At 35.8% G+C, this 24,444-nt stretch overlaps 2 protein-coding genes across 2 annotated transcripts in view; both read right to left on the minus strand.

The window, feature by feature from the left end:
- Positions 1-11,200: 11,200 nt before the first annotated feature.
- Positions 11,201-24,444, minus strand: part of LOC106662991 — a 29,132-nt gene continuing 15,888 nt past the window's right edge. The window contains exons 3-21 of the mRNA XM_014387451.2: positions 24,184-24,408; positions 24,017-24,129; positions 23,781-23,958; positions 19,760-19,859; positions 19,583-19,687; positions 19,376-19,531; positions 17,110-17,808; positions 14,898-15,278; positions 14,538-14,542; positions 14,226-14,307; positions 14,097-14,156; positions 12,694-12,908; positions 12,329-12,553; positions 12,158-12,270; positions 11,930-12,107; positions 11,770-11,869; positions 11,598-11,705; positions 11,372-11,524; positions 11,201-11,307 (exon numbers count right to left, since the gene is read on the minus strand). Coding sequence (XP_014242937.2) covers positions 11,254-11,307; positions 11,372-11,524; positions 11,598-11,705; positions 11,770-11,869; positions 11,930-12,107; positions 12,158-12,270; positions 12,329-12,553; positions 12,694-12,908; positions 14,097-14,156; positions 14,226-14,307; positions 14,538-14,542; positions 14,898-15,278; positions 17,110-17,808; positions 19,376-19,531; positions 19,583-19,687; positions 19,760-19,859; positions 23,781-23,958; positions 24,017-24,129; positions 24,184-24,408 — 3,250 coding nt within the window. The 3' untranslated portion in view covers positions 11,201-11,253. The remainder of the gene's footprint in view (positions 11,308-11,371; positions 11,525-11,597; positions 11,706-11,769; positions 11,870-11,929; positions 12,108-12,157; positions 12,271-12,328; positions 12,554-12,693; positions 12,909-14,096; positions 14,157-14,225; positions 14,308-14,537; positions 14,543-14,897; positions 15,279-17,109; positions 17,809-19,375; positions 19,532-19,582; positions 19,688-19,759; positions 19,860-23,780; positions 23,959-24,016; positions 24,130-24,183; positions 24,409-24,444) is intronic.
- Positions 14,843-15,397, minus strand: LOC106662985 (pupal cuticle protein C1B-like). The gene is made up of 2 exons (XM_014387446.1): positions 15,335-15,397; positions 14,843-15,278 (listed from the first exon to the last, which is right to left on the minus strand). The coding sequence occupies exons 1-2, from the start codon at positions 15,347-15,349 to the stop codon at positions 14,889-14,891; spliced, it is 405 nt and encodes a 134-aa protein (XP_014242932.1). The 5' UTR covers positions 15,350-15,397; the 3' UTR covers positions 14,843-14,888.

Consider the following 24,444-nt stretch of genomic DNA (forward strand, 5'->3'; position numbering starts at 1 on the left):
AGTAATTTGGTCAATAGACCACTAAATATTTTAGTGTTGCTGATTCTAACACGAACTTCAAATACAAACCGCACTTCTTGAAATAAGAAGGAACAAAAGATAAGACTTAAAACTTAACCCTGCCTGATTTCTAAAAATCCTAAATTCGAAAAATAACAATAGCAGATTGAGGAGCTTCTCATCCGTTTGAATGATCTTAATAATATATCATCGAATTGAAGCCTGAGTAAATTTTGAGTTTCCCCCTTCAGACAAATTTTTAATATATTCTTTGAAACTAATTATGATAGTAAAGCCAAATGAATATGTAAATAAAAAGAAGAATAGCACATTTTGTAAGCACAGAAACAAAAGGTTGACATCATAACTTACCAAAGAGAGAGAGAGAGAGAGCGAGAGAGAGAGCGAGAGAGAGAGAGAGAGAGAGAGAGAGAGAAAGTGATAAAAAGGAAGCATATAAAAGTAAGAGAGATTGAGCGAGAGCGAGAAAGACAGATAGTGTGAGAAAGAAGAGTACATCACTGCACGCCAGGGAGAACCTACAGCATCATGCACGTACACAGACTAAGAAAACTAGAGAAAAATAAAGATAGGTTGAAAATATATATAACCTAAATAATCAAGAAGGGTAGATGCCATGTGGTGCTCAAAGTAAGTTCCCTTTATGCCCATACCCATACCATTTCCTCGAGCCATCTTTATTCCATAGAAGAGTTCCAAGTTTATCTTTTTTGCTTAATTTTTCTAAATAGATTTCTTTTCAATAATTATATTGAATGATTTTTCGAAGACTATACTTTACAACCTTGTTGCCACAAAATTTGCTACTTATATCAGTATATGCGTAATACGCAGGATTGTGGATGATCCTTAACATGTCAGGTGGGATTTTAGACTCCCTGATGAAGAAGGGATCTCTTATCAGCAGAGAAAAGCAGTTACGAGGCTCTACTATCCTCTACGAGGAATAAAAAATACGACAGGACATTTTCATTCATATTAGTAATTATGTATTTTATGATTATACATATTTAAACAAAAAGAAAGGAATGTGAAAAATAGCACGATTTAGTTCAAACATGACAACCAAGGAACTTCATGAACTTTATTATTTTATATATTAGATATTAGATTTTATATATTATTTTATACCATGACCTTACATAAAAAAATAATTAATTGAAAGAAGTAACTTGGTCAATTGACTACTAAAACATAAATAGTTTATTATTTTAATTTTAGTTATGGCATAATACCAAGAAAAAAAAGAGCAAAATTAGAACTAAACCGTGAAATATTTTTAGACAAGACAAAAATCAATAGAATTTCAACGGATGACGTTCATGAACGTCATCTGAAAAGCAGTGGGTGGAAGGTCGATCTTTGCCATACCTAGGTTTAAATTCTCAACTAAACATTTGAACAGTTATACAAAACGTTTCATTAAGCAGGAAAAGTGGCGGGGCACTTTTACGTCCTATTTCGAAACTTTTTCCTATCAACGCACCTAGTCGTAGTTTATTATTGTTTTTAATTAATCGAATAAGTAAATAGCGGGAAAAATTTCCTTAAAAAACCCACTAGGTATCAAATAGGATAACAATTAACGAATGAATTGACGAAAAAGTGTTAACAAAAATATTTAAAAAAATAAATAAGATTAACAAGAACGAGGCAACACTGGTAATTACAAATTTTCTTATAGAATCACAGCGCGAGTAGAGAAAACAATAAATATATCACAGATCCTAGGATTATGTATTGTGCCTAATCCTTCTATGTTTCCATGGAAAGTTAACATCATGCTCAATGTTCATGCTCGTGGAGAGAACCATAAAAAATCTCCTGTACAGACGGTTTAATTCGGTCTTAATATAAACCGGTCCCGTTCTCTCATGGAGTAGGCCAATTATGGTGTATCGAAAAAGTGAGGTTATAAATTTTAGAAATTTATTTTGGATGTTCGATTAGCACGAGTAAGTCCATGCTGGGCAAGCATACAACAGGATAAGTATAATAGATACTTTATAAATAATTGGTTTATTTTCAAAGCTCTTTCCACTCTCACGGGCCATCAGCGGACATATGGCTTTTATGGCTATTTTACCTTTCGTAAATATATCATTTGTATCCCTAGAGAAGTTAAGTTTTCGGTCCAGAGTTAAACCCAAGTACTTTACTCCCTCACACCACTCGATTTTGTGTACGTGAATGGAAACGGTTTCTCTGAATATTGGTCGTCGTTTTGTGAAAAATACGGCCTCAGTTTTGGCGACATTAATCCTGAGTTTCCAGCGGTGTCAAAACCTGCAAATCCTGGTCATGCTGTCATTTAAACTTTTCACAATTGTTTCAGGCCACCAGGATGAACAATATACATCTATGTCATTCGCATAAAGCGAAATTTTGCAATTTCTCAGTGAGGGGGTGGATTTTTAAAAAGGAGAAACAAGGATGGCGCTAGGATTGAACCTTGGAGAACTCCGGCGGTAATTGGCAAAGATCTTGAAGTTTCATTGCCTAGGAAAACACGGAAACACATTTAGCACTGATATTTTAATTTAAATAGTTTAAAAAAATAATTTTTTAATGAGACACATGATTGTGACTATCCGGCGTATAATGACTTAGTTTCTGTTTTGTCTCCACAGATTTATAAGCTCGGATGCTTTTAATTTTATAAACAATTCGCAATCCGTTTCAAATGGTTTATTTTTCTATCTGGTCATAAAATAAGCCCATAGAGTTTTTTGATGGTAAGTTCAGTAAAAATTTCATTTTTTCGTGAAAAATTTAATCGACAATATAAAACCAATTGGTTTTACTCCCTTCTCTTCCATGTCATTTTGTAACTTTTAAATTCCGGAATTTTCAGGAATTTTGCCTGCAATTATCAGGGAAAGTTAAATTTTTCCTAATGGCAGAGCTTTTCAAAGACAAGAATAAGTGAAAATCTGAAGGGGTGAATGTCGGGCGAATGCGGAGGGTGTATTAGCACATCCCAACCTAGCTAATTTAATTTCTGAATTTCTAGCGCGCTGCGAAAACGCGTGGGAAAGCGAAAATGTTTACAGTTGTACAAACGTTCTTATAAATTAAACAATAATAGGTCTATCTATGCTGCAACTTCCATACAACCAATGGACAAAAACGAGATGAACACCCTAATACACTTCAAATACGAAAGTTATAGCCTGCTGTAATTAGAAGAATTGAACTTAGAACACAATGATTTTCTACAGAAACCGTTACTTTTAAAAATTATAATTTTTTTGTAATTGTGACGTTTTTTGATCGATGTAAAATACAGCGTGTATAAACTTTTCAATATTTCATAGAGCAATGTTATCCCTGTTCCTGTAAAAAATTTAATAAACGTTTCGCATAATAAATAAATTGATCATAATCCTATTACAACACACATCGTTTAAAAAATAGCAAACGCCTTATATACAGGGTGTATCAAATTCTTTAGTCCACCCATTTATTTCGGAAACGGTTAACATTAGCGAAAATCTTCTTATAAAAACCCTAATCTAAATTTGTATACGAATCGTGTGGTGCTAACAGATTTAACATAACTTTCTTATCTACCATTAATTAAGGTTTTTAGTTGAGATAAAAAAGTCAATGGCACGAGCGGGATTCGAACCCACGATCTTCGGCTTGATACGCCGCTGCTCTACCACTTGAACTATCGTGACCTCGATCCACTCGGACACTAACTTCCCATCTCAACCCCACCTTTTGAGTTTCCCTCCTTTTTGCCATTTTTCAAATGTTGTGTAATCTACTTGATTCTCGGTGACAAATGAAATGGCCATGGAAAGCTTTAGTGAAGTATATTTCATTTCAAATCAAAAAAATTCACTAATTTCGTGGTCCGCTTGACAAATTAATATATTACAATTAATTAAGGTTTTTAGTGGTGATAAAAATGTCAATGGCACGAGCGGGATTCGAACCCACGATCTTCGGCTTGATACGCTGCTGCTCTACCACTTGAGCTATCGTGACCTCGATCCACTCGGACACTAACTTCCCATCTCAGCCCCACCTTTTGAATTTTCCCTCCTTTTTGCCATTTTTCAAATGTCGTGTAATCTACTTGATTCTCGGCGACAAATGAAATGGCCATGGAAAGCTTTAGTGAAGTATATTTCATTTCAAATAAAAAAAAGTCACTAATTTCGTGGTCCGCTGCTCTACCACTTGAGCTATCGTGACCTCGATCCACTCGGACACCAATTTCCCATCTCAACCGCACCTTTTTGAATTTTCCCTCCTTTTTGCCATTTTTCAGCCGAAGATCGTGGGTTCGAATCCCGCTCGGGCCATTTACTAAATTTACAGTTATAAATGAACCAAATAATGGAGCAGTTAACAAAATAATATAAAGTAACGTAATGCCTTATTTGAGAAAGGCTGGTCTCGGAAAATGTATACTTTGCTTGCTTTAACTTTGAGCTTTACTTTAACATATATTTAATTAATTAAGGTTTTTAGTTGAGATAAAAAGTCTGTGTCACGAGCGGGATTCGAACCCACGACCTTCGGCTAAATATGCCGCTGCTCTACCACTTGAGCTCTCGTGACCTCGATCCACTCGGAAACTAAGTTTCCATTTCAACCTCACCTTTTGAACTTTCCCTTCTTTTTGCCATTTTTCGAATTTCGTGTAATGTATTTGATTCTCAGCAAAAAAAATCGCTCGTGCCATTGACTTTTTTATCTCAACTAAAAACCTTAATTAATTGTAATACATTAATTGGTCAAGCGGACGACGAAATTAGTGAATTTCTTATCTACCTGGAAAATGACACTAACTTTGTTATTTTTAATAAGAATCCCATATTTTTATTGTACCATTCGATTCTAGAGCTTATTTTATGCCGCTTTCACTGAAAGAAAATTTTTGTTAGGATCGACCATTTCTGAGTTATGCCACACAGAAGACGCGTGAGGGGGTATGCTTTTTGCAACAAGATGGTCTACCCCACAATTTAGAAAATGATTAACTTAAACAAAAAATAGTTTTATACAAACCCCAAGTTAAATGTGACTAGGAATCGTGTGGCGCTAGCAGATTTAATATAACTTTCTTATCTATTGGGTTGTCCGGAAAATAATGCAGGATTTTAAGTTTTCATTAAAAAAAATCTATATAAAATATTCTGTTTACGTTTACAGGATTACTCATTTGTATGNTTTGATTAAAGAACATTGCTTTAAAGTAACTAGTTTCTTTTTTTTTGTTTAATACCAAAATCCTGCATTATTTTCCGGACAACCCGATAGCTGGGAAATGAAACTAACATTGTTATTTTAAATAAGAATCCCATATTTTTATTGTACGATTCGATTCTAGAGCTTATTTTATTCCACTCTTGCCGAAAGAAATTTTTTATAGGATCGGCTGTTTCTGAGTTATGCCACACAGAAGATGCGTGAGGGGGTATGCTTTTTGCAACAAGATGGTCTACCCCCACAATTTAGAAAACGATTAACTTAAACAAAAAAAGTCTTATACAAACCCCCAGTTAAATTTGACTAGGAATCGTGTGGTGCTAACATATTTAACATAACTTTCATATCTAGCTTGGAAATGAAACTAACTTTGTTATTTTAAATAAGAATCCCATATTTTTATTGTACGATTTGATTCTAGAGCTTATTTTATTCCTCTCTTACTGAAAGAACTTTTTTTATAGGATCGGCTGTTTCTGAGTTATGACCATTTTTTTTTCTTGAACAAAAAAAATATTTTTGTTTGTTTTAATCGAGCTATGGTATAGGAAAACTAAAATAAAATAGAAAATAATACCATAACTCTGTCAAAAGAAGTGAGAACATAGGTTTTGCTCGGGAAAGAAACAAAATCGGGCATAACTCAGAAAAGGTCGGTCATATGAAAATTTTCCTCTCGGTAAAAGCGGCATAAACAAGCCTTAAAATCAAATTGTACAATAAAAATATGGACATCCCATTTAAATTTATCAAAGTTGGTGTCATTTCAGCTAGGAAGCTATGTTAGATCTGTAACGACCACACGATTCCCAACTTGGGGTTTGTTTTTAACCATTTTTCCTAAAGTTAACCGTTTCCGAAATAAATGGTTGGACTGAAGAAGTTGATACAGGTACGAAGTGTGTTGTACTATTAAATTATTATGCGAAACGTTTATTAAATTTTTTGACAAGAACAGGGATAACTTCGACCTATGAAATATTGCAAGTATAAAGTATCATCGATCCGGCATACTTAAATACCATTGAGAACTGATTTCCCTCAATTTCTCGCTACGGCCGGTAGATGCCATGAGAATGGTTTTCTTCCATTCTTGCAAGTTTAGAAACATTGAACTTTTTTTTTTTTTAACTTCATTTATTTACATCTACAACTGTATATGTATTATGTAAACCAGCAGATTAGATAATTTGTGGCATTACCGGCGTTATAGAGAAAGCTACCCATCGGCAGCCGCTCTGGAGTAATAAAATTAATCATTATATTAATCAAAATTATATTCATAATATTAATCATTTCAGAGGTCTCTTTTCCACATTTTTTTCAGACGTTTGCGTGGTAATTGTTGGCAATGTGTGTTGTTTAGTGACCGTTAGCCAATGATTATTTGGAGATCGCGAGATGCGGTCTGGTCTGACGTAGGTTTAGAAAAATATTTTCTTTATAGTGCCAGCGTTTCGATCTTTATTGAGATCATCTTCAGGGCTCAAAGTGTTCTTTTTCCGTGTAGATTTGTCTTTCTTGTTTTTTTTTGTTTTTTTTTTTAATTATTATTATATTTATTCTACATGCTTCATACAAAATATTACATGTAATACAATAACCAGAAATATAAAATATATAAAATGTATATACAGGGTGAATTGCTACTCGTGCTACAAACTTCTCCAGTAGATTCTTCACCCTAAAATGAACAAAAAAGTTCATATTGTCCATGGTCCGATTCTCAACCATTTCAGAGTAATTTCGCTTTTTATCGATTTTGAAAGATATCACGTCCTGGCGTCGGAAAATCGTGATATCTTTTAATCTAAACATTTCTCTTAAAATCTATAAGCACCGTTGAAATCCCCGTTAATTTTTAGAGAGAATCAAAATCATAATTCCATTGAAATTTTTTAATTTAATTTAATGCCCATTTAGTATGTAATGCTTAAGAAGTTTACAAACAGCTAGAAGGTCAAGGAAGAAAGACCCAAACGTTTTGCCACCTTCATCTTCTTATTGAAAAATTAACGGGGATTTCAACGGTGCTTATAGATTTTAAGAGAAATGTTTAGATTAAAAGATATCACGATTTTCCGACGCCAGGACGTGATATCTTTCAAAATCGATAAAAAGCGAAATTACTCTGAAATGGTTGAGAATCGGACCATGGTCAATATGAACTTTTTTGTTCATTTTAGGGTCAAGAATCTACTGGTGAAGTTTGTAGCACGAGTAGCAAGTCACTCTCAAACATTAGCAATCCTTGAACCACCATTTTTTCTCTTTTTGTCATCAACATCTTGGTCTCACAACCACTAAATAAGAAAATGACGAGTGCGTTGGAAGCGTTATTAAATCAGGTAGTTTTCCTCAAATTTGCTGCCTTCTGAGACTAAAATTAGAAACTCTGGATTACTTTATACACTTTCCGATTTACACAATTTTCCACTCTTTTTGTAGTTCTGGCTGAAATAAAACACAAAAAATTAGCCCAAACATTTTGCCACCGTCATCTTCTTATTGAAAAATTAACGGGAATTTCAACGGTGCTATTAGATTTTCAGAGAAATGTTTAGATTAAAAGATATCACGATTTTCCGACGCCAGGACGTGATATCTTTCAAAATCGATAAAAAGCGAAATTACTCTGAAATGGTTGAGAATCGGACCATGGACAATATGAACTTTTTTGTTCATTTTAGGGTGAAGAATCTACTGGAGAAGTTTGTAGCACGAGTAGCAATTCACCCTGTGTATACTGGGATATCAGATTCATATTATGGCGAAAAGACAATTACTGAAACTGTTAAATAATAATAAATCGTTAATAAGTAGAAACTAATTAAAAACTAAATAAACAAATAACTTAACATTTAACTAAATTATGTTAAAATCTATTGCTTTAATGAATGTGTCAAAATGTTCATAATATTCTCTCTTCATGAGCTCCTTCTCATCACGTGGCCACTTCTTGTCTTGCAGTAGGCACTTTCGTATCCAAACAGTGGTAAACAGTGGTACGCAGTGGTTCTATTAGTGGGCACTTATATATTAGGTGTTTAATGCTTTGCTCTACTGGGAAATTAGGCAGGCATGAGCATCTTAGATGAAAGCGGAAAAAATAGCTATTGTTTGGGCCGTGTTCGGTTAAGATGTGCGTTAGTGGTGCGGATAGTTGGATGTGCTGCTGGAATCTATCGGCAACTTTGGGAAAGAACTTTCTTGTCTGCCTTCCATTGTTTGTACTTGACCAAGCATTTTCCCATTTTTCCAGGCTCTCTTCGAAAAGTTTATTTATAATTGATGACTTTGGAAGTTTGATGTATGCCAAATGCAAACTCTCGTCAGTAGATGCTAATTTGGCCGGTCTGTCAGCTTCTTCATTTCCCTCTATTCCGCAATGAGCCTTAACCCAGCCTAGTTGTACATTAACATTCTGTTTGACTAGAGTTTGAATAATTTCCCTTATTTTCTCAGGCAAATAGCCATGATTATTATAATTAATAATTGATACTAAGAACACTTGACTGTCACTTAAAATGATAAATTTGGCAATATTCCCTTCTGATTTTTTATTCATAGCCCATTGCAAGCTCTTCAGGATGGCCAAAAGTTCGGCTTGATTATTGGAACATGCCTTATGCAGTCTTTATTTTTTTTTCATAAATTTTTTAACCATTTTGGAAACAAACAAAAGCACTACCTACACCAACCTCTGATTTGCTTCCGTCAGTATATATAGACATATAATCACCATGGGCCATTTCGGTAGTATGTAGATACTGGATGTCAATAGCATCTTCCGGGTGTTTCCACTCTTTATATTGCAATGGTCTATCATATTTTGTGCCTTGAAGCTCAACATTACCATTTTTCGTTTAATTTTTTAAGTTGAGCTATCTTTATTCCTATAGGCATTATATTCGCTACAACACAAGCAGCTTCATATGAAATGGTGCTGATACCCTTTAATCATCCTTATTGTCATGATTCTTTGCACTCGCTGCAGTTTTGTCATTATTTTCTTATATTTATAACAGAATCAGCCCACACAGACAAAGCATATGCAATCCTCGAAACCACTACCCCATCATACATCAATCTAAGGGCCTCGGAGTTTAGTCCCCAGCTTACTTTTGCTGATTTTGAAAGAGCATTGACTAACTTAATAGTATCTTCAGTTTTCTCTTGTATATAAGAATCCCAAGTTAATTTACTATTAAAAATAACTCCTAAATATTTAAACTGTTTAACTATCTCAAGTTTCTTACTATCTAAATAAATATTAATATTACCTGGCCTTCTTTTTTTAGTTATTAGGATTTTGATTTGGACTCGTTAAACTTTATTTTCTTTGATTTAGCCCATAAGTTTATCCTATTTAATGCCTTGTTTGCTGTCAGTTGAATATCACAAAGGTCTCTCGCATGCACCATCAATAAATAATGGTCTGCAAATGCAACCGCGTCACAGTTATCAGGCAATTCTTCCTTTATTAATCAGTTGTAGAGCACAATCCAAAAACCAGGTCCACATGCTGATCCCTGTGGGCAACCCTTTGTGTCATTCTTGTGTGTCGTGTTGAGAGTGCTCTCTTCATATCTACACGGAAAACGAACACTTTGAGCCCTGAAGATGATTCAATAAAGATCGAAACGTTGGCACGATAAAGAAAATGGTTTTCTGAAACCTACGTCACACCAGACCACACCTCACAATCTCCGATAAATCATTGACTAACGGTCACTGAACACCACACAAATTTTCTTAATCCTGCCAACGTTTCGACTTTTATTGAAATCATCTTCAGGACCTGGGAACTATAAACATTTTTTAACTTTTACAAATGCACGTAGGATGTGGGGAAAAATAAAATAAAACGGGAAAAAATGAATATATACAATGCTAGAAATTTTAAATTTAATCAAAGACAGTAGTTTTCGTGGTCCGCTTGACCAATTAAATTATTTCAATTAATTAAGGTTTTTAGTTGGGATGAAAAGTCAGTGTCATGAGCGGGATGCGAACACATGATCTTCGTCTTGATACGCCGCTACTCTACCACTTGAGCTATCGTGTCTCCGATTCACTCGGAAAAGGAAGGAAAATTCAAAAGTTTGGGTTGAGATGGGAGGTTAGTGTCCGAGGGGATCGAAGTCACGATAGCTCAAGTGGTAGAGTAGCGACATATCTAGCCGAAGGTCGTGGGTTCGAATCCCGCTCGTGACACTGACTTTTTTATCTCAACTGGAAACCTTAATTAAGTGACAGAATTTAATCAAAGTATTTGTACTCACTTAAAATGTTTGTTTTCGGTGTAGATGTGTCATTCTTGTCTGTCGTGTTAAGAGTGCCAGTGAGATATTGATGTTTTATGTATATATACATTGAATTTTCAAGGGGTGGAGAAGGAAGAAAGGATAGTAAGACATTTTTATAGGATGAGTAGGCTTCTTTGAGGTGAAAGGAGCCGACAATGGGAAAAACTGGATAATCGCGCGGCCTGATTGTCCTTTCATTTTTATTATTATTTATTTCCTTTTTAATAATAACATGGAGTGTCATTAAATCTTTACTGGGTTGTATACTTTGCTATACACACCGATCTCCCAGTACGCCCTAATGGAAAAAATAAAGGCGGTTTGGCTTTACTTTTCCTGGATTGTATATACATGACAAAATTAAAGCGGGCGAAGGATACATGTATATACAAATTTGGTTGACCAAGTTTGATAAATGTCTGAATTATTTTCCTAGGCCAGCCTTTCTCAAATAAGATGTTACGTCATTTTATGTATTTAATTGTCCTATTATTTGATTCGTTATTGCTGTAAATGTAATAAAAAATTGGATTAGGATGATAAGTAGATGATGATGATCGATGGGGACAAGAAAGGGCCATGAAAGAAAAAAAAACAATAAATATTTTGTATTCAGATGTTATTATTTATGTTTATGTGATCTACTTATTAAACTCCAAAGTGTGGTGAAAGAATAGAATAAATTTTATTTGATTCATTAATTTTGCGATGCGTTGAGTAGATTAAAGTAGGAGTAAGCCGTATTACAAATCTACAATAAAAACAAAAACTCAATTTTTTTTTATTTTTAGTGTCTTAATGTTTTATGCGCTTACAGTGCTGAATGTGTTCAGATCTGCGGAAATCAAGCCGCCGTACATTTTCAAAGGATGATAAGCTCTTTGTTGGATGATCAAAAGGTAGTTTTTAATATCGACTTGAAAATCGATCCAATCGGAATCGTAAATTTCGAAATGCAAATCACCGCTCTGTTAAAATTTAAAACAACACATAAATGTATTAACTAAAAAAAAAAGTTTTAATAAGTTTAATGGATGTTACCTCAGATCGTATCTCCTCACCGTACCAGCAGTAAACGAGCAAGTAGAATACTTCCAAAACGAGAAAGGCTACTGAGGTTACCCTATTGCTGAATGTTAAGTCAGCTTTCTATAATATGGAGGAAAAAAATAGTTAAGAATTGATTTAAACGTCTTTGTTGGAAAAAAATTACCATAGTCGTTATAAAGGCACATAGGCAAATCATATAAGTTAAAATTGTCATAATGAGCCAGAGAGGGCGACTGTAAAACTTTTGAAACATATCGAACCACCTGAAACAAATTGAAAATGTTTCAATGCTGTTTCCCTCTAAGTTTATATTTTTATTTTACTCTATTATTCTGCAGTGATGAATAACACATCGTCTAAGACATTCTCTTAAATTTTCTTTTGTCGTCACGCCTTTGCCAACGTGTTTCGCCCTCCTGGTAATATTTTTCATTGTGATTTTAAGGGTTGCTATTTGGGCGCAGAGCTCTTCCGACACGGAGATGTATATAATACTGGAACCTAGATTTTTTTTTTTTAATCCGTTATAATATTATTTATTGCAGCCTTACCTATCACTAAGAAAGTCGTTTGGACAATTATATAATACTCCAAGCACGTCATAAAAATATGTACGGGCCAACTCGTCACATCGAGGGGGTACCAAACGCTGAGCGGCAACATTCTGAGATTTACAAAGAAAGTAAATATGATGTTAAATGGTTATAATGAGATCAACAAACCTGTCCACATTATCTTTGAAGCTTATGTTGTCGTATTTGCCCGACAACCATTCGTATACGGGTCTTAATAATCCGAGTGAGCAAGAGGCCATGTAAAGACCGTAATACATAAACAAAGAATGAAAATTTTTCCTTTTTAAAAATTTGGATTTGACCTTTTTAATTTCTTTGGCAGAAACTTTATCAATGGTGTCGCCATAATCTCCCAACCCCGATTCGTAATACCTGGGAAAATTTATTACAAGCCATATTTTCCGTTTTTAGTAAAAAAAAATAGTTGGTAATAAAAAATCTGGTAATAAGTGTAACATAAATTTCTAACATTTTATACATGTTTTCAACGAATATTAGACTTTTCGTGCTACCATATTAAATTTTCCAATTGTGCCGAATTGAAAAAACTCGTCACAGTTGTAGAAAGGATGAGCAGGATGCCGAAGTGTATCAATTCTGTAAAATCGGCGAACTCTTCTTCTAAGATGAGGTAACATGTGTAAAAAACGACTGGAAGGTGGATGGTGCCGATGAAAAAGTATAAAGGTCTTTGCATCCTGGACATCGGCAGGAACATTCCCCATGACTAAAATTAAAGAAGATAACAAATGAAAACGATTGCTGATATCGAAAGGTTGCACAAGTTCTCAGGGTTAATTCACACTATCCCGGCCAAAGAAAAGTGAAATTAAAATCGAAAAATACACTTTAGTCTGGTATTTATAATAAATTTCCAGTTTTGGACGGGGCGTTTATAAAGCCAGGAACACACTTACGCGATGCTACGCCATGCGACGCTACCCGACGCAAATCCAAACTCCGATTTTCCATAAGATTGCATTACCCCCGTGGACATCTACCCGATGCTATGCCACCCTAACCTACCCGACGCTCTGCGATCCTCACTGTCCAGATTTTCGTCGGGTCGCATCGCGTACAGTCGAAGACAAAACAACCGGACACTCAAATTTTTATTCAAACTACATGTATTATTGTCGTTATATTAATTACAACATACTTACTTTCACATAAACCAAATTAACTGTGATTAAAAATTAATTAGTTTTAATTTAAAAAATTAATTTTAATAGTTTGGTAGAAAATTAATCAAAACACCGGAATACGATTTTTTGATATAATGAATTTAACTAACAATTTATTGTACTCGCTTCGCCGTACATGTACTAAAATTGGAACAATTTATTACACGGTTTTGCTCATAAAATTTAACTATTTATTTCATAGTTTTGCTCGTAAAATTACACCATTTTGTAATGTCGGGTAGCATCAAAGCAGGATACTCATATTTTTTGTAGTTTATTTCAAACTAAGTACATGTAATTTTGTCATTATATTAATTACAACATGTTATTTTAATCTAAACCAAATTAAACGAGATAAAAAATGCGTAAGTTTTTATAAACATTGTTTAACCTATGATGGTTAGAAGTAACTTTATTTAAAACAATTACTTTTAAAAAACAATTTATTAGATGGTTGTGCTCATAAAATTTAACTAACAATTTATTACAAGGTTTTGCTCAAAATAGAGCATTAAGAACAAATGATGCGTTGCGATTGTGATAGTGATTATTGTGATAAAAGCTGTGGACTGTACGCGACGTGTGCTTGCGTCGGATAGATGTGCACACCCCACCAAAACGTGGCAAGGCATCGGGTAGCGTCGCATGGCGTAGCATCGGGTAAACGTGTTCCCGGCTTGAGGGTTTCCATTTTAAAATATACCATGAATAAATATTTTCACCATACTCACCATGTAACGTCCGTAATTTTCTTTGTAGAATTTACATTGGGTATAGTGTCGTACTTTGCTCTAAAATTTGTTTAAACACGATTAAACACGATGTAACATAAACTGAATTTAAAATTTCTCTAAAATTACCTTTTCTTTGATTTCACCCTTTTCCTTACCGGCCATACTTCTTAGACGGCTTCGTTTCAAGTGGAGCGTCAATACATGATATCTTCATACATAAAAGACCAACGAAAATATATTATTCAGGAGATTTTTTCGCTTTACTTGTAAGACATTTCTTATTCTTCCTGACGTAAAAAACCATTAAAATTTCAAAACTACCCCACTACTTGTACGATTCACGATTAATAAATACATTATAGAAAATAGAAACGAATATGAAAAAACAAACAAATATTTAATGCAAGGTGAAATATTCAAAATTTACTGAATTATTACTTCATCTGAGTTGAAAAAAAAAAAAAAAAAAAAAAAAAACGTTAATGTGTGGTGATTAGTGACAGTTAATCGATAATTATTCCGAAATGGTGAGATGCGGTCTGGTGTGATGTAGGTTCTCGTCTCATCATTCGGCGAGGAGGGTTCGAGGGATTTGTCGGGATGCGATTTTAAATGTGCAGATTTACGTTGGTTGAGGTATCTTGGACACATGGCGTATGTGTAGTTATGTTCGCAAAAATAAAGAAGAAAATGCATAGTTAACTGATTTAAACTGGATACCCACGAGAAAAAAAGTCATTAAATTTAATGGTTTGCTCATTTATTTAAATTTTAAGACACATCTAAGATTTAGAGGACGTAGGCAGCTGAAGGAGCAGCAGTGTAGCTGCTTGAAGTGTAGGCGACGTCGGCGAAGGGCGCGTAAGAATAATATGGGTAAGTAAAAGGAGCCGTGTAAGCAGCAGCAACGGGTGAAGTGTAAGCAGCAGCAACGGGTGAAGTGTAAGCAGCAGCAACAGGTGCGGCATAAGCAGCAGCAACTGGTGCGGTGTAAGCAGCAGCAACTGGTGCGGTGTAAGCAGCAGCAACTGGTGCGGTGTAAGCAGCTAAAGTTTCAACGACAGGAGTCGCCAGGGCGTTGTGGCTTCTGGTCACGACCTGGGAGCTATGCGACGTCGCTACGGGCGTTACGACAGAAGGAGCTGCGCTGCACGCTGCGACAAGAGCGAAAATGGCGACCTACAAAACAAAAACAATAAATAAACAATTCATTTCAATTATTTTCCAACACTTACGATCTTGGTGTACATTCTGAGCTAGTTGGATTAAAAGTGACGAGTCCTGCGACAGGACGATATTTATACCTCTACAAGTGGGGGTCAACCAGCCTTGGAGACAATGCCAAATTAGAAAAAAACGTCAGTTGAATATTAGTGAAGCGTTATGTCGCCAATAGGTCAAACTATTTCAGATTGGCCAAGACGAACAGAAAGAACTCGAAAAGTTATAAGGATTTCTATTTATTAGCATAAAATGAAGCAATGAATTTTGAAAAATAACACAGCCTTGCAGTTTCCCCGATTTGAAGTTTCATTGTACAAATCAGGTTCAGGCAAAAAACCATAATAAGAACTGTAGTCAGAATAAGATTAATCACGAATAATCAGGTATTCAGAAAATATATACATTAAGTAAATAAAATAAAAAATGATAAAGAGATTTTCACCGATTCTATGTCTTGTGCAATGATAATCCAACAGGTATGCTACAAGGTCAGCAGGACAGTGTTAACAATTAAAAAAAAATTGCCAGGAATTATTAATGAATCTAGTCTGCATGATCCTTCTAAAATATCCCTATTGAAAAATGAATCCACTCGCTTATTTCAAAGAATGGCTTGGCGAAAAAGGCCAGCTCTGTTTTATTTATTCATTGAGAAAGCCCTTTTAAACAAACATGGTGTGAACAGCACATGTCCCATGGATAATGCAGGATTAAAAACGAGTTTTTTGTAAAAGTACAAACGGATCTGTTATGGAAATATCTTTAATGTTTGAATGATTTTTGATACGAGGCCGGTAATGCAACAAGGGGCCGGTTGGGTAACGAGCGAGCCGAAACGCGCCCATGAGAACAACAACCTACGTGTCCGACGTTCCCTGAATAATAATCTATTTAAAAAAATATTCCTTACCCGATTTTACACTTGAAGTCTCTTACGTCAATTTTTATAAAATGGAAAGAGTAAGAAACATTTTTACAATTTTTTCTTCAAAATGGTCCTGTCTCGTGTTTCATGAACGACACATCTTCATCATTGTCTAGAGCACTTCGTTAAAATGATGTCTTTTTAACCGATCCCAAAGCTTTATAAAGTGCTTCCGTGTGTCTTAGGTTTTTCCACTCCAAGTAATAAGCTAGTTTGCACCAAATGTTCCGCTGTTTCTTCTTCTTCCTGGAAATATCTGCTCAGTTCGTGCTTCTTTTCATGCACTCAGCTTCTATCATCCTATGCCTCTGCTCTGGGATAGTCTCATTGAACTAACATCATTTTTTTGTAATAGTCTAAGTCAGCAATGCCCACTAGGAGTCTATTATCATTCTAGTACCAAAACGTCCTAGGTTTGATAGTACTACTGCTAAATTGTCTTTTTTTTAATGAACTTTGTCGCATCTCTCTTATGTAGCATATCTCTAGAGCCATGGCCTCAAAAGAAGAATAATTTTGTAGTCACCAATGTACTGGGTCTTGATTCAATCCCAAATCTGGTCGATTTTAAACGATAAGGTGCCCCTTGGTCTACCCCACTTCTACCGTTCGGTTCTTGTTCTTTGACGAATTTTGTCGCATATCTCTGTCCTGGGGCAGACCCATTAAATCAAGATCTTTTTTTTAAATTTGGTATGACTAAAAAGGTACAGGGCAGATAGATGTCCTCATCGAATTTTCCTTGTCCAATTTATCATCCAAACAAGGGTAACGACAGGGTCTTGATTCAATCCAAAATCTGGACTTTAAAATCGATGTACCCCTTGGTCTACCTCAGTACTGCGATTGTCCTTTGACGACCTTTGTTCCATATCTCTGTTCTGAGACAGTCCCATTAAATTCAGGTGATATTCCTAACCGATTATCCGATGTTTCCAAGTTTTTGGTAACTTGGTATGGACAAAAATGTTCACGGCCGAGAAGTTTTCTCATCGCATTTTTCTTGTCCCATTTATCCTCCTCTTCATTGCCCTTCTGCCCTGAGTGCCATGGCATCCAAACAAGGGTAATTTTATTGTTACCAATGACATCAGGTCTTGAGACAATCCCAAATCTGGACTTTACAACCGATGAGGAAGTGCTCCTTGGTCTACCCCAGTTCTGCGATTGTCCTTTGACGACCATTGTTCCATATCTCTGTTCTGGGACAGTCCCATTAAATTCAGGTGATATTCCTAACCGATTATCTGATTTATCGAACTTTTTGGTAATTTGGTATGACCAAAATGGTACAGGACCGATAGATGTCCTCATCAAGTTTTTCTTGTCCCATTTATCCTCCTCTTCGTTGCCCTTCTGCTCTGAGTGCCATGGCATCCAAAAAAGGGTAATTTTGTTGTCACCAATGACGTCAGGTCTTGAGACAATCCCAAATCTGGACTTTACAATCGATGAGGAAATGTCCCTTGGTCTACCCCAGTTCTGCGATTGTCCTTTGATGACCTTTGTTCCATATCTCTGTTCTGGCACAGTGTCATTAAATCCAGGTCGTATTCCTAACTGATTATCTGATTTATCCAACTTTTTGGTAATTTGGTATGACCAAAAATGTTCAGGGCCCATAGGTGTCCTCATCAAATATTATTTGTCTAGTTTATCGTCCTGTTTGATGCCCTTCGGCTCTGTGTGCCATGGCAGCCAAACAAGGGTAATTTGGTTGTTACCAATGTCTGACAGGCTATTTATTCAACCCCAAATCTTTACAATCTACCGCCAGTTCTACCGTTAGTTTTTGCGATCGTCCTTTGACCAATTTTGTCGCATATCTCTGTCCTGGAATACAGTTCGATGGAATCGAAAATTTTGAAAATTTTGGGTCTTTCAGCCATTAGAATTAGACATTAAACTAATATTGTTTTGGACACTGGTTTCACAGAAATTGTTAAATCTCATTCCACCTAAACACAACAGTTTACACAGATGGCTTACCTGCCACATCAATAAGTTGTTGTGTCGGGTAAGATAGAATGTAACTTTTATATTAATTCATTATACTTTTAATCTAAGATCTTGATTGAGATTAAAAGTGTAATTATTCCACATAATTAAAAAGGTCAATTATGACTGCTAAATATGGATTATCCTTGTATGTAAGAACAGTATCGCGTCTTTTAATCCAATCAAAGATTAAAAAATGATCCCGCCTTTTGAAGATTGACTGCTAACTTATTTCCCTTAGCTGGAGTACAATTAAATCATTGTTCAAACAAGCTGTTACTGCAGGGATGTCAGTTGAGGATCACGTATGACCTAGTATAACTTTAAAGAGAGTTGGACTAAGTACTGAACCTTGGGTTCTCCTTTGTTGAACACAATTATATTTTATTTGAGGAAACGCTTTTATTGATGTATGAAACACCAACATTTTATATGTTTAGATTACAAAAAATATATCATGAATTGAAAAATCATATGTTTTAACAGGATTCGAAACGCGAACCATCAATGCGGCAAATACCAGTCCAAAATACTAATTTTTGATTTCATGAAATTATTTCTTTTTTTCTTTTTGGTAGTAGACATTATTTACATTTAAAATTGAGTGCTTAGGGCTTTTTTAAAATGTGGTTAATTAATCTTACATTTATGAATGGGTCATTATATAATTCTGGATCGGCTATTTACTCTGAATGGCCGGTTTCAGGGTAGAAGCATATCAGGATGAAAAAATATGATCTCCATGTCTGACTTTAACAGATGATTTATGAGCAGAAAGGCCTTTCACGACTGGGAAAAAGTTGTGGGAATAAATTATGTTTCCTCTACGTCGGGCGTAGCAATAATTCAAAACCACCTCGGCCACTATAATTGTTTGATTATTACTTGAATAGTCGGAAAATAATAATAATTTTTTGTAAGGAAATAGTGATAAAAAAAATTATTGCATGTGAAATATTTATTGATTTAGACATTCTAATAATAGTGCGTTACTACAGGTTCAAATTACATTTTTTCTTAATTTCCTCTTGAAGCGTTGAGCACGTTGAAGTAAGAATAAGCCGAACTGATTGCCTAATAAATTTCAAAGTTATAACAGGTAAATAATCTGAAAAAGAAATGAGCTCACGTTGCTGAATGTGTGAAGATTTGCGTAGACATAACCGCCGGCGGACAATTTCAAAGGATAAAGAGTCCTCTTCTGTATTAACAGGAAATAGTGTTTGAAGTCAACTTTATAATCAATCCAATCAGATTCGTATATTTTGTAGAAAAGATCGGCACTCTTAAAAAAAACTCGTTATTTGAGCAATTTTTTGTTTTTTTAACATCTCACCAATGATTCGATCTCTTCTCCGTACCAACAGTATAAAAGCAGGTGAAAGATTTCAAAGACGAAGAAACTTATAGATGTAACCATTTGGACCACTTTCATACCTCCCTTAAAAATAAAAATAAAAAATTTTAAAACATTCTCATCATTTCTAAAATCGTTATGCTATTTCATATTTACCATGGTCATAAGGAATGCTCCGAGGCATAGCATGAATGTTGACATTGTAATAATTAGCCAAATAATCCATTTGTAAAATTCCTGAAAGAGCTTGAAACAACTTGAATACAGGAGAAAATTAGATAAGTCCTTGAAATTTATAGGTTAATACAATAAAAAAATGACCGTTTTCAACTATTTTCAATACAAGGTTGAATTCGCCTGGCAGTATCATTTATATTCCAAGTGGTGAATAATTACCAAAGATAAGATACGATCGAAAGTAATTCCGAGAGTAAGTACAGTTACCTTATCCGAATCTTGCTACTTTTGAAGTAATGACTTACTTGATTATGGATATTTTTCAACGTACAAAGCACAAACCTGTCGAAAGAGAGTAGAATCTTTTAAGGAATAGCTTAGGTGATCAAAAGAATAATCATAATTCCTGGCATACAAGTAAAACAATGCATTCTGCGCAAAATAATCATAAATGTTAAGACTAAAGTATTATTATATTACAATTAATTATGGTTTTTATTTGAGATAAAAAAGTCAATGGCACGAGCGGGATTCGAACCCACGATCTTCGGCTTGATACGCCGCTGCTCTATCACTTGAGCTATCGTGACCTCGATCCACTCGGACATCAACTTCCCATCTCAACCCCACCCTATGAGTTTTCCCTCCTTTTTGCCATTTTTCAAACTCAAAAGGTGGGGTTGAGATGGGAAGTTGATGTCCGAGTGGATCAAGGTCACGATAGCTCAAGTGGTAGAGCAGCGGCGTATCTAGCCGAAGATCGTGGGTTCGAATCCCGCTCGTCCCATTGACTTTTTTATCTCAACTAAAAACCTTAATTAATTGTAATATATTAATTGGTCAAGGGGACCACGAAATAAGTGAATTTAAGTATTATTAATGTTGAAACGACGCCACACCAAATTTGAACCCATGGATTTCCCTGATATTTTTCTTTCAGAATACCCGCAGGCGATATCATTCTCAGATCAAATCTTTACGAAATATAATTCTATCGCACTCAAACTATTCTGGTTGTCTCTTTTATGCAATGGTTAGAACATTAAAAAAAATAACATTAACATGAACGTTCATTGAACCGAACCTCTTTTAAAAAACCAACACTTACAAACACTTACAAAGAATGTGACATTCAGAAAAGGTGTTACGTTCAATCGAATCCTTTTTGGCGTAGAAAACGAATTTTACAAATTTGATGGAACTGAGCTTTCACTATACCTACTTTAGCTTGCTTCTTAAGACTACCTTTTTCAAGCACTAATATAATCCTTCCAGTTCCAGTATCTACCACTTTCACTCTATTGTCCTGACCTTGCTCCTTCAGACTACTTTTCCAAGCACTAGTCTACTCCTGTCCAGTTCGTCCATCTACCACTTTCACTGTACTCTACTAACCTAGCTCCTTCGAACAACTTATTCCAAGCACAGGTCTACTTCTGTCCAGTTCGTCCATCTACCACATTCACTCTACTGCCCTGACCTTGCTCCTTCAAACAACCCTTTCCAAGCACAGGTCTACTCTTGTCCAGTTTGGGCATTTACCACATTCACTTTATTGTCCTTCAGACTACCTTTTCCAAGCACAGGTCTACTCCTGTCTAGTTTGACCATCTACCACTTTCACTCTGCTCTCCTGACCTTGCTCCTTCAAACAACGTTTTTCATGCACTAGTCTACTCCTGTCCAGTTTGACCATCTACCACTTTCACTCTACTGCCCTGACCTTGTCATTCGAACTACCTTTTCCAAACACAGGTCTACTTCTACCCAGTTCGTCCATCTACTACCTTCACTCTATTGCCCTGACCTTGTCCTTCGAACTACCTTTTCCAAACACAGGTCTACTTCTGCCCAGTTCGTCCATCTACCACCTCCACTCTACTGCCCTGACCTTGTCCTTCGAACTACCTTTTCTAAACACAGGTCTACTTCTGCCCAGTTCGTCCATCTACCACTTTCACTCTATAGTCCTGACCTTGTCCTTCGTACTACCTTTTCCAAGCACAGGAATACTCCTGCCCAGTTCGTGCATCTACCACTTTCATTCTGTTGTGCTGACCTTGCTCCTTCAGACTACTTTTCCATGTACTACTCCTGTCCAATTCGTCCACCTACCACTTTTATTCTACAAGCCTGACCTTGCTCCTTCGAACTACTTTTTCCATGCCCACGTCTACTCCTGTCCAGTTCGTGCATCTACCACTTTCATTTTGTTGTCCTGACCTTGCTCCTTCAGACTACCTTTCCAAGGTTTCAGTACCCTTTTCAGTTTGACCATCTATCACATTCCCTCCATTATCCTGACCTGCTCCTTCGGACTACTTTCCGGAGAGATTTTGAATTTGATTGTGTCACCTCTGCCCAGTCGGCATAACATTTTACACCCTCTTTTGAAAAGCCGGAGAAGCTAATGAGTTTAAACGGTGGAAAATTCAACCACTGTCCTACAAAAGGTAGAAGAATCTCTAGGATGCCAATTAACTCCATCGAATCAACCGTTTAACATCCACTTTATTGTCAACCTTGCTCTCTTCGACTGTCAACTCTGGCGAGCTATGGATCACTTCCTGAATGTGGTCACAAACCTAACCCTCAGACTAAGTGCAAACATTCCAAAATGGATGAAATCGAGCTTCAATAGAATTCATTCCATTTTATTAGCCTTGACATTTCAAATTACCTTTCCAGTCAGATCGGACAGTTGATCAATGACGTTCGGCCTCCATTTGTCTGGCAATATGACAACGCAAACCCAGAGTATTTAAAAATATTGGGTCATTATAATTGTGGCCATTCGAATTCGATCTTCTACTAGTTGTTCCATTATCCGGACTTTTTAAATCATTTTTAACCCGGAAAGAAATAAAACAAATGACTTTTAATGTTTATTCTACGTCTACTGTGGTCACTCTGTTGTCCTGACTTCGCTCATTCAGACTATCTTTCTAGTGGGATAGTTGGTTGATCAAGTTTTGTCAAACTTTTTCAGTAAATAATTTATCATCTATGTGTACTGAACACATCTGACTCCGACTGTTTTTCAATCCACCTCTTTCCAGCAATGGTCGACGTCCAATGAGGATCTACCACAACTATCCTTTAGTCTTTACCTCACGCCTTCATACTGCCTATTCCCGAAAATGATCCACTTTCTTAAACCAAATGTAATAAATGAACAAGGATGCGAACAAGTGAATTCAAACATTTTTTCCAAAATCAATACTGATAGGGTTGGATCACATGGAATATGAGCCTCTGGCCTTAATGCAACCTATCTTGCATATATATAAACGGTCATTTTTTTATTGGCATGTACATGTACATCAATAAGACAATTTTTTAAAATATAATCAGTTGCGTTGTAGTAAAACCGACTATATATCCTACAATATTCATAACTGAACAGATTTAAAGTAGAGTTATGATGGGTTTTGGTCTGCGAATCGGTGAACGCGTCTCGGCATTGCACCATCTTCAGTGAGGAATTCATCCTCCTAGAGTGATCCTATGCCGGTACAAGATGAGATTTGAAGTAAATATGTCTTAACGTGCTGGATTTGGTTTTTTAGCCTGTTTGATTATCATGGTCCGCCCATTTTCGCTTTGATTTCGGTCTAAAGTTTTAATGTGTGGTGATTAGTGACAGTTAATCGATATTTATTTACAAATCGTGAGATGCGGTCTGGTGTGATGTAGGTTTCAGAAAAATATTTTCTTTATCGTGCCAACGTTTCGATCTTTATTGAGATCATCTTCAGGGCTCAAAGTGTTTGTCTTCTGTGTAACTGTGCCATTCTTGCGTGTCGTGTTGAGAGTGCCCCTGAAGATGATCTCAATAATGATCGAAACGTTGGCACGATGAAGAAAATGTTTTTCTGAAACCTACATCACACCAGACCGCATCTCACGATTTCTAAATAAACTAAAGTTTTAAATTTCATTTCTACTCGTCAGCAGAACGTAAAGAAAGGAGATTTTTCTTAACAAATAAATTATTTACTCAATAATGTTGCAATGGTGAATGACACATCTGCGAAGGCAGTCGTTCAGAATTTCCTTAGTAACTATTCCTTTACCAGCGTGTTTAGCTCTCGGCACGATGTTCTTCAGAGTGATTTTGAGCACGGAAAGCTCGAGGCATATCTCTTCCGATATGGAAATCAGTGTTACTGTAGAAGCTGTGACAAGATTAAAAAAAAAAAAAGTAAACAAACAATTTGACCTTTTCTCACTTGCCTGTTGCCAAAAGCCAAGTCTGGATCACCAAGTAGTATTCTATAATGAACATTATTATCTGGCACGTCCATGTCGAAACGTCCAAAGGGTACCACATGATAATAGGAAGGTATCTTAAACAATTAAATGTTAGAATTTTCTAAATTGGGATTACTTTTACTTCGGACCTGTTGACGTTGTGTTTAAAATGGGGCTGGCTGAATTTTCCCGAGATCAGATCGAAAATCGGCCGCAGGACGATGATAGTCTGAGCCGACATAGTAAGACCGAAAAGCATGAAGCGACAACGGAAACGTTTCCTTGACAATGTTTCACTTTTGATCTTCTCGATTTCTTCTAAACACGATTTGTCCATCGTGTCTCCGTAGTCGTGAAGTCCGTTGTCGAATTTTCTGTGAAAATATTTGTTTGAATGTTGTACACATCGA

The sequence above is a fragment of the Cimex lectularius genome, unplaced genomic scaffold (genome assembly GCF_000648675.2).
Source record: "Cimex lectularius strain Harlan isolate CLEC.00 unplaced genomic scaffold, Clec_2.1 scaffold320, whole genome shotgun sequence".
In the NCBI taxonomy this organism is placed as follows: Eukaryota; Metazoa; Arthropoda; class Insecta; order Hemiptera; family Cimicidae; genus Cimex; species Cimex lectularius.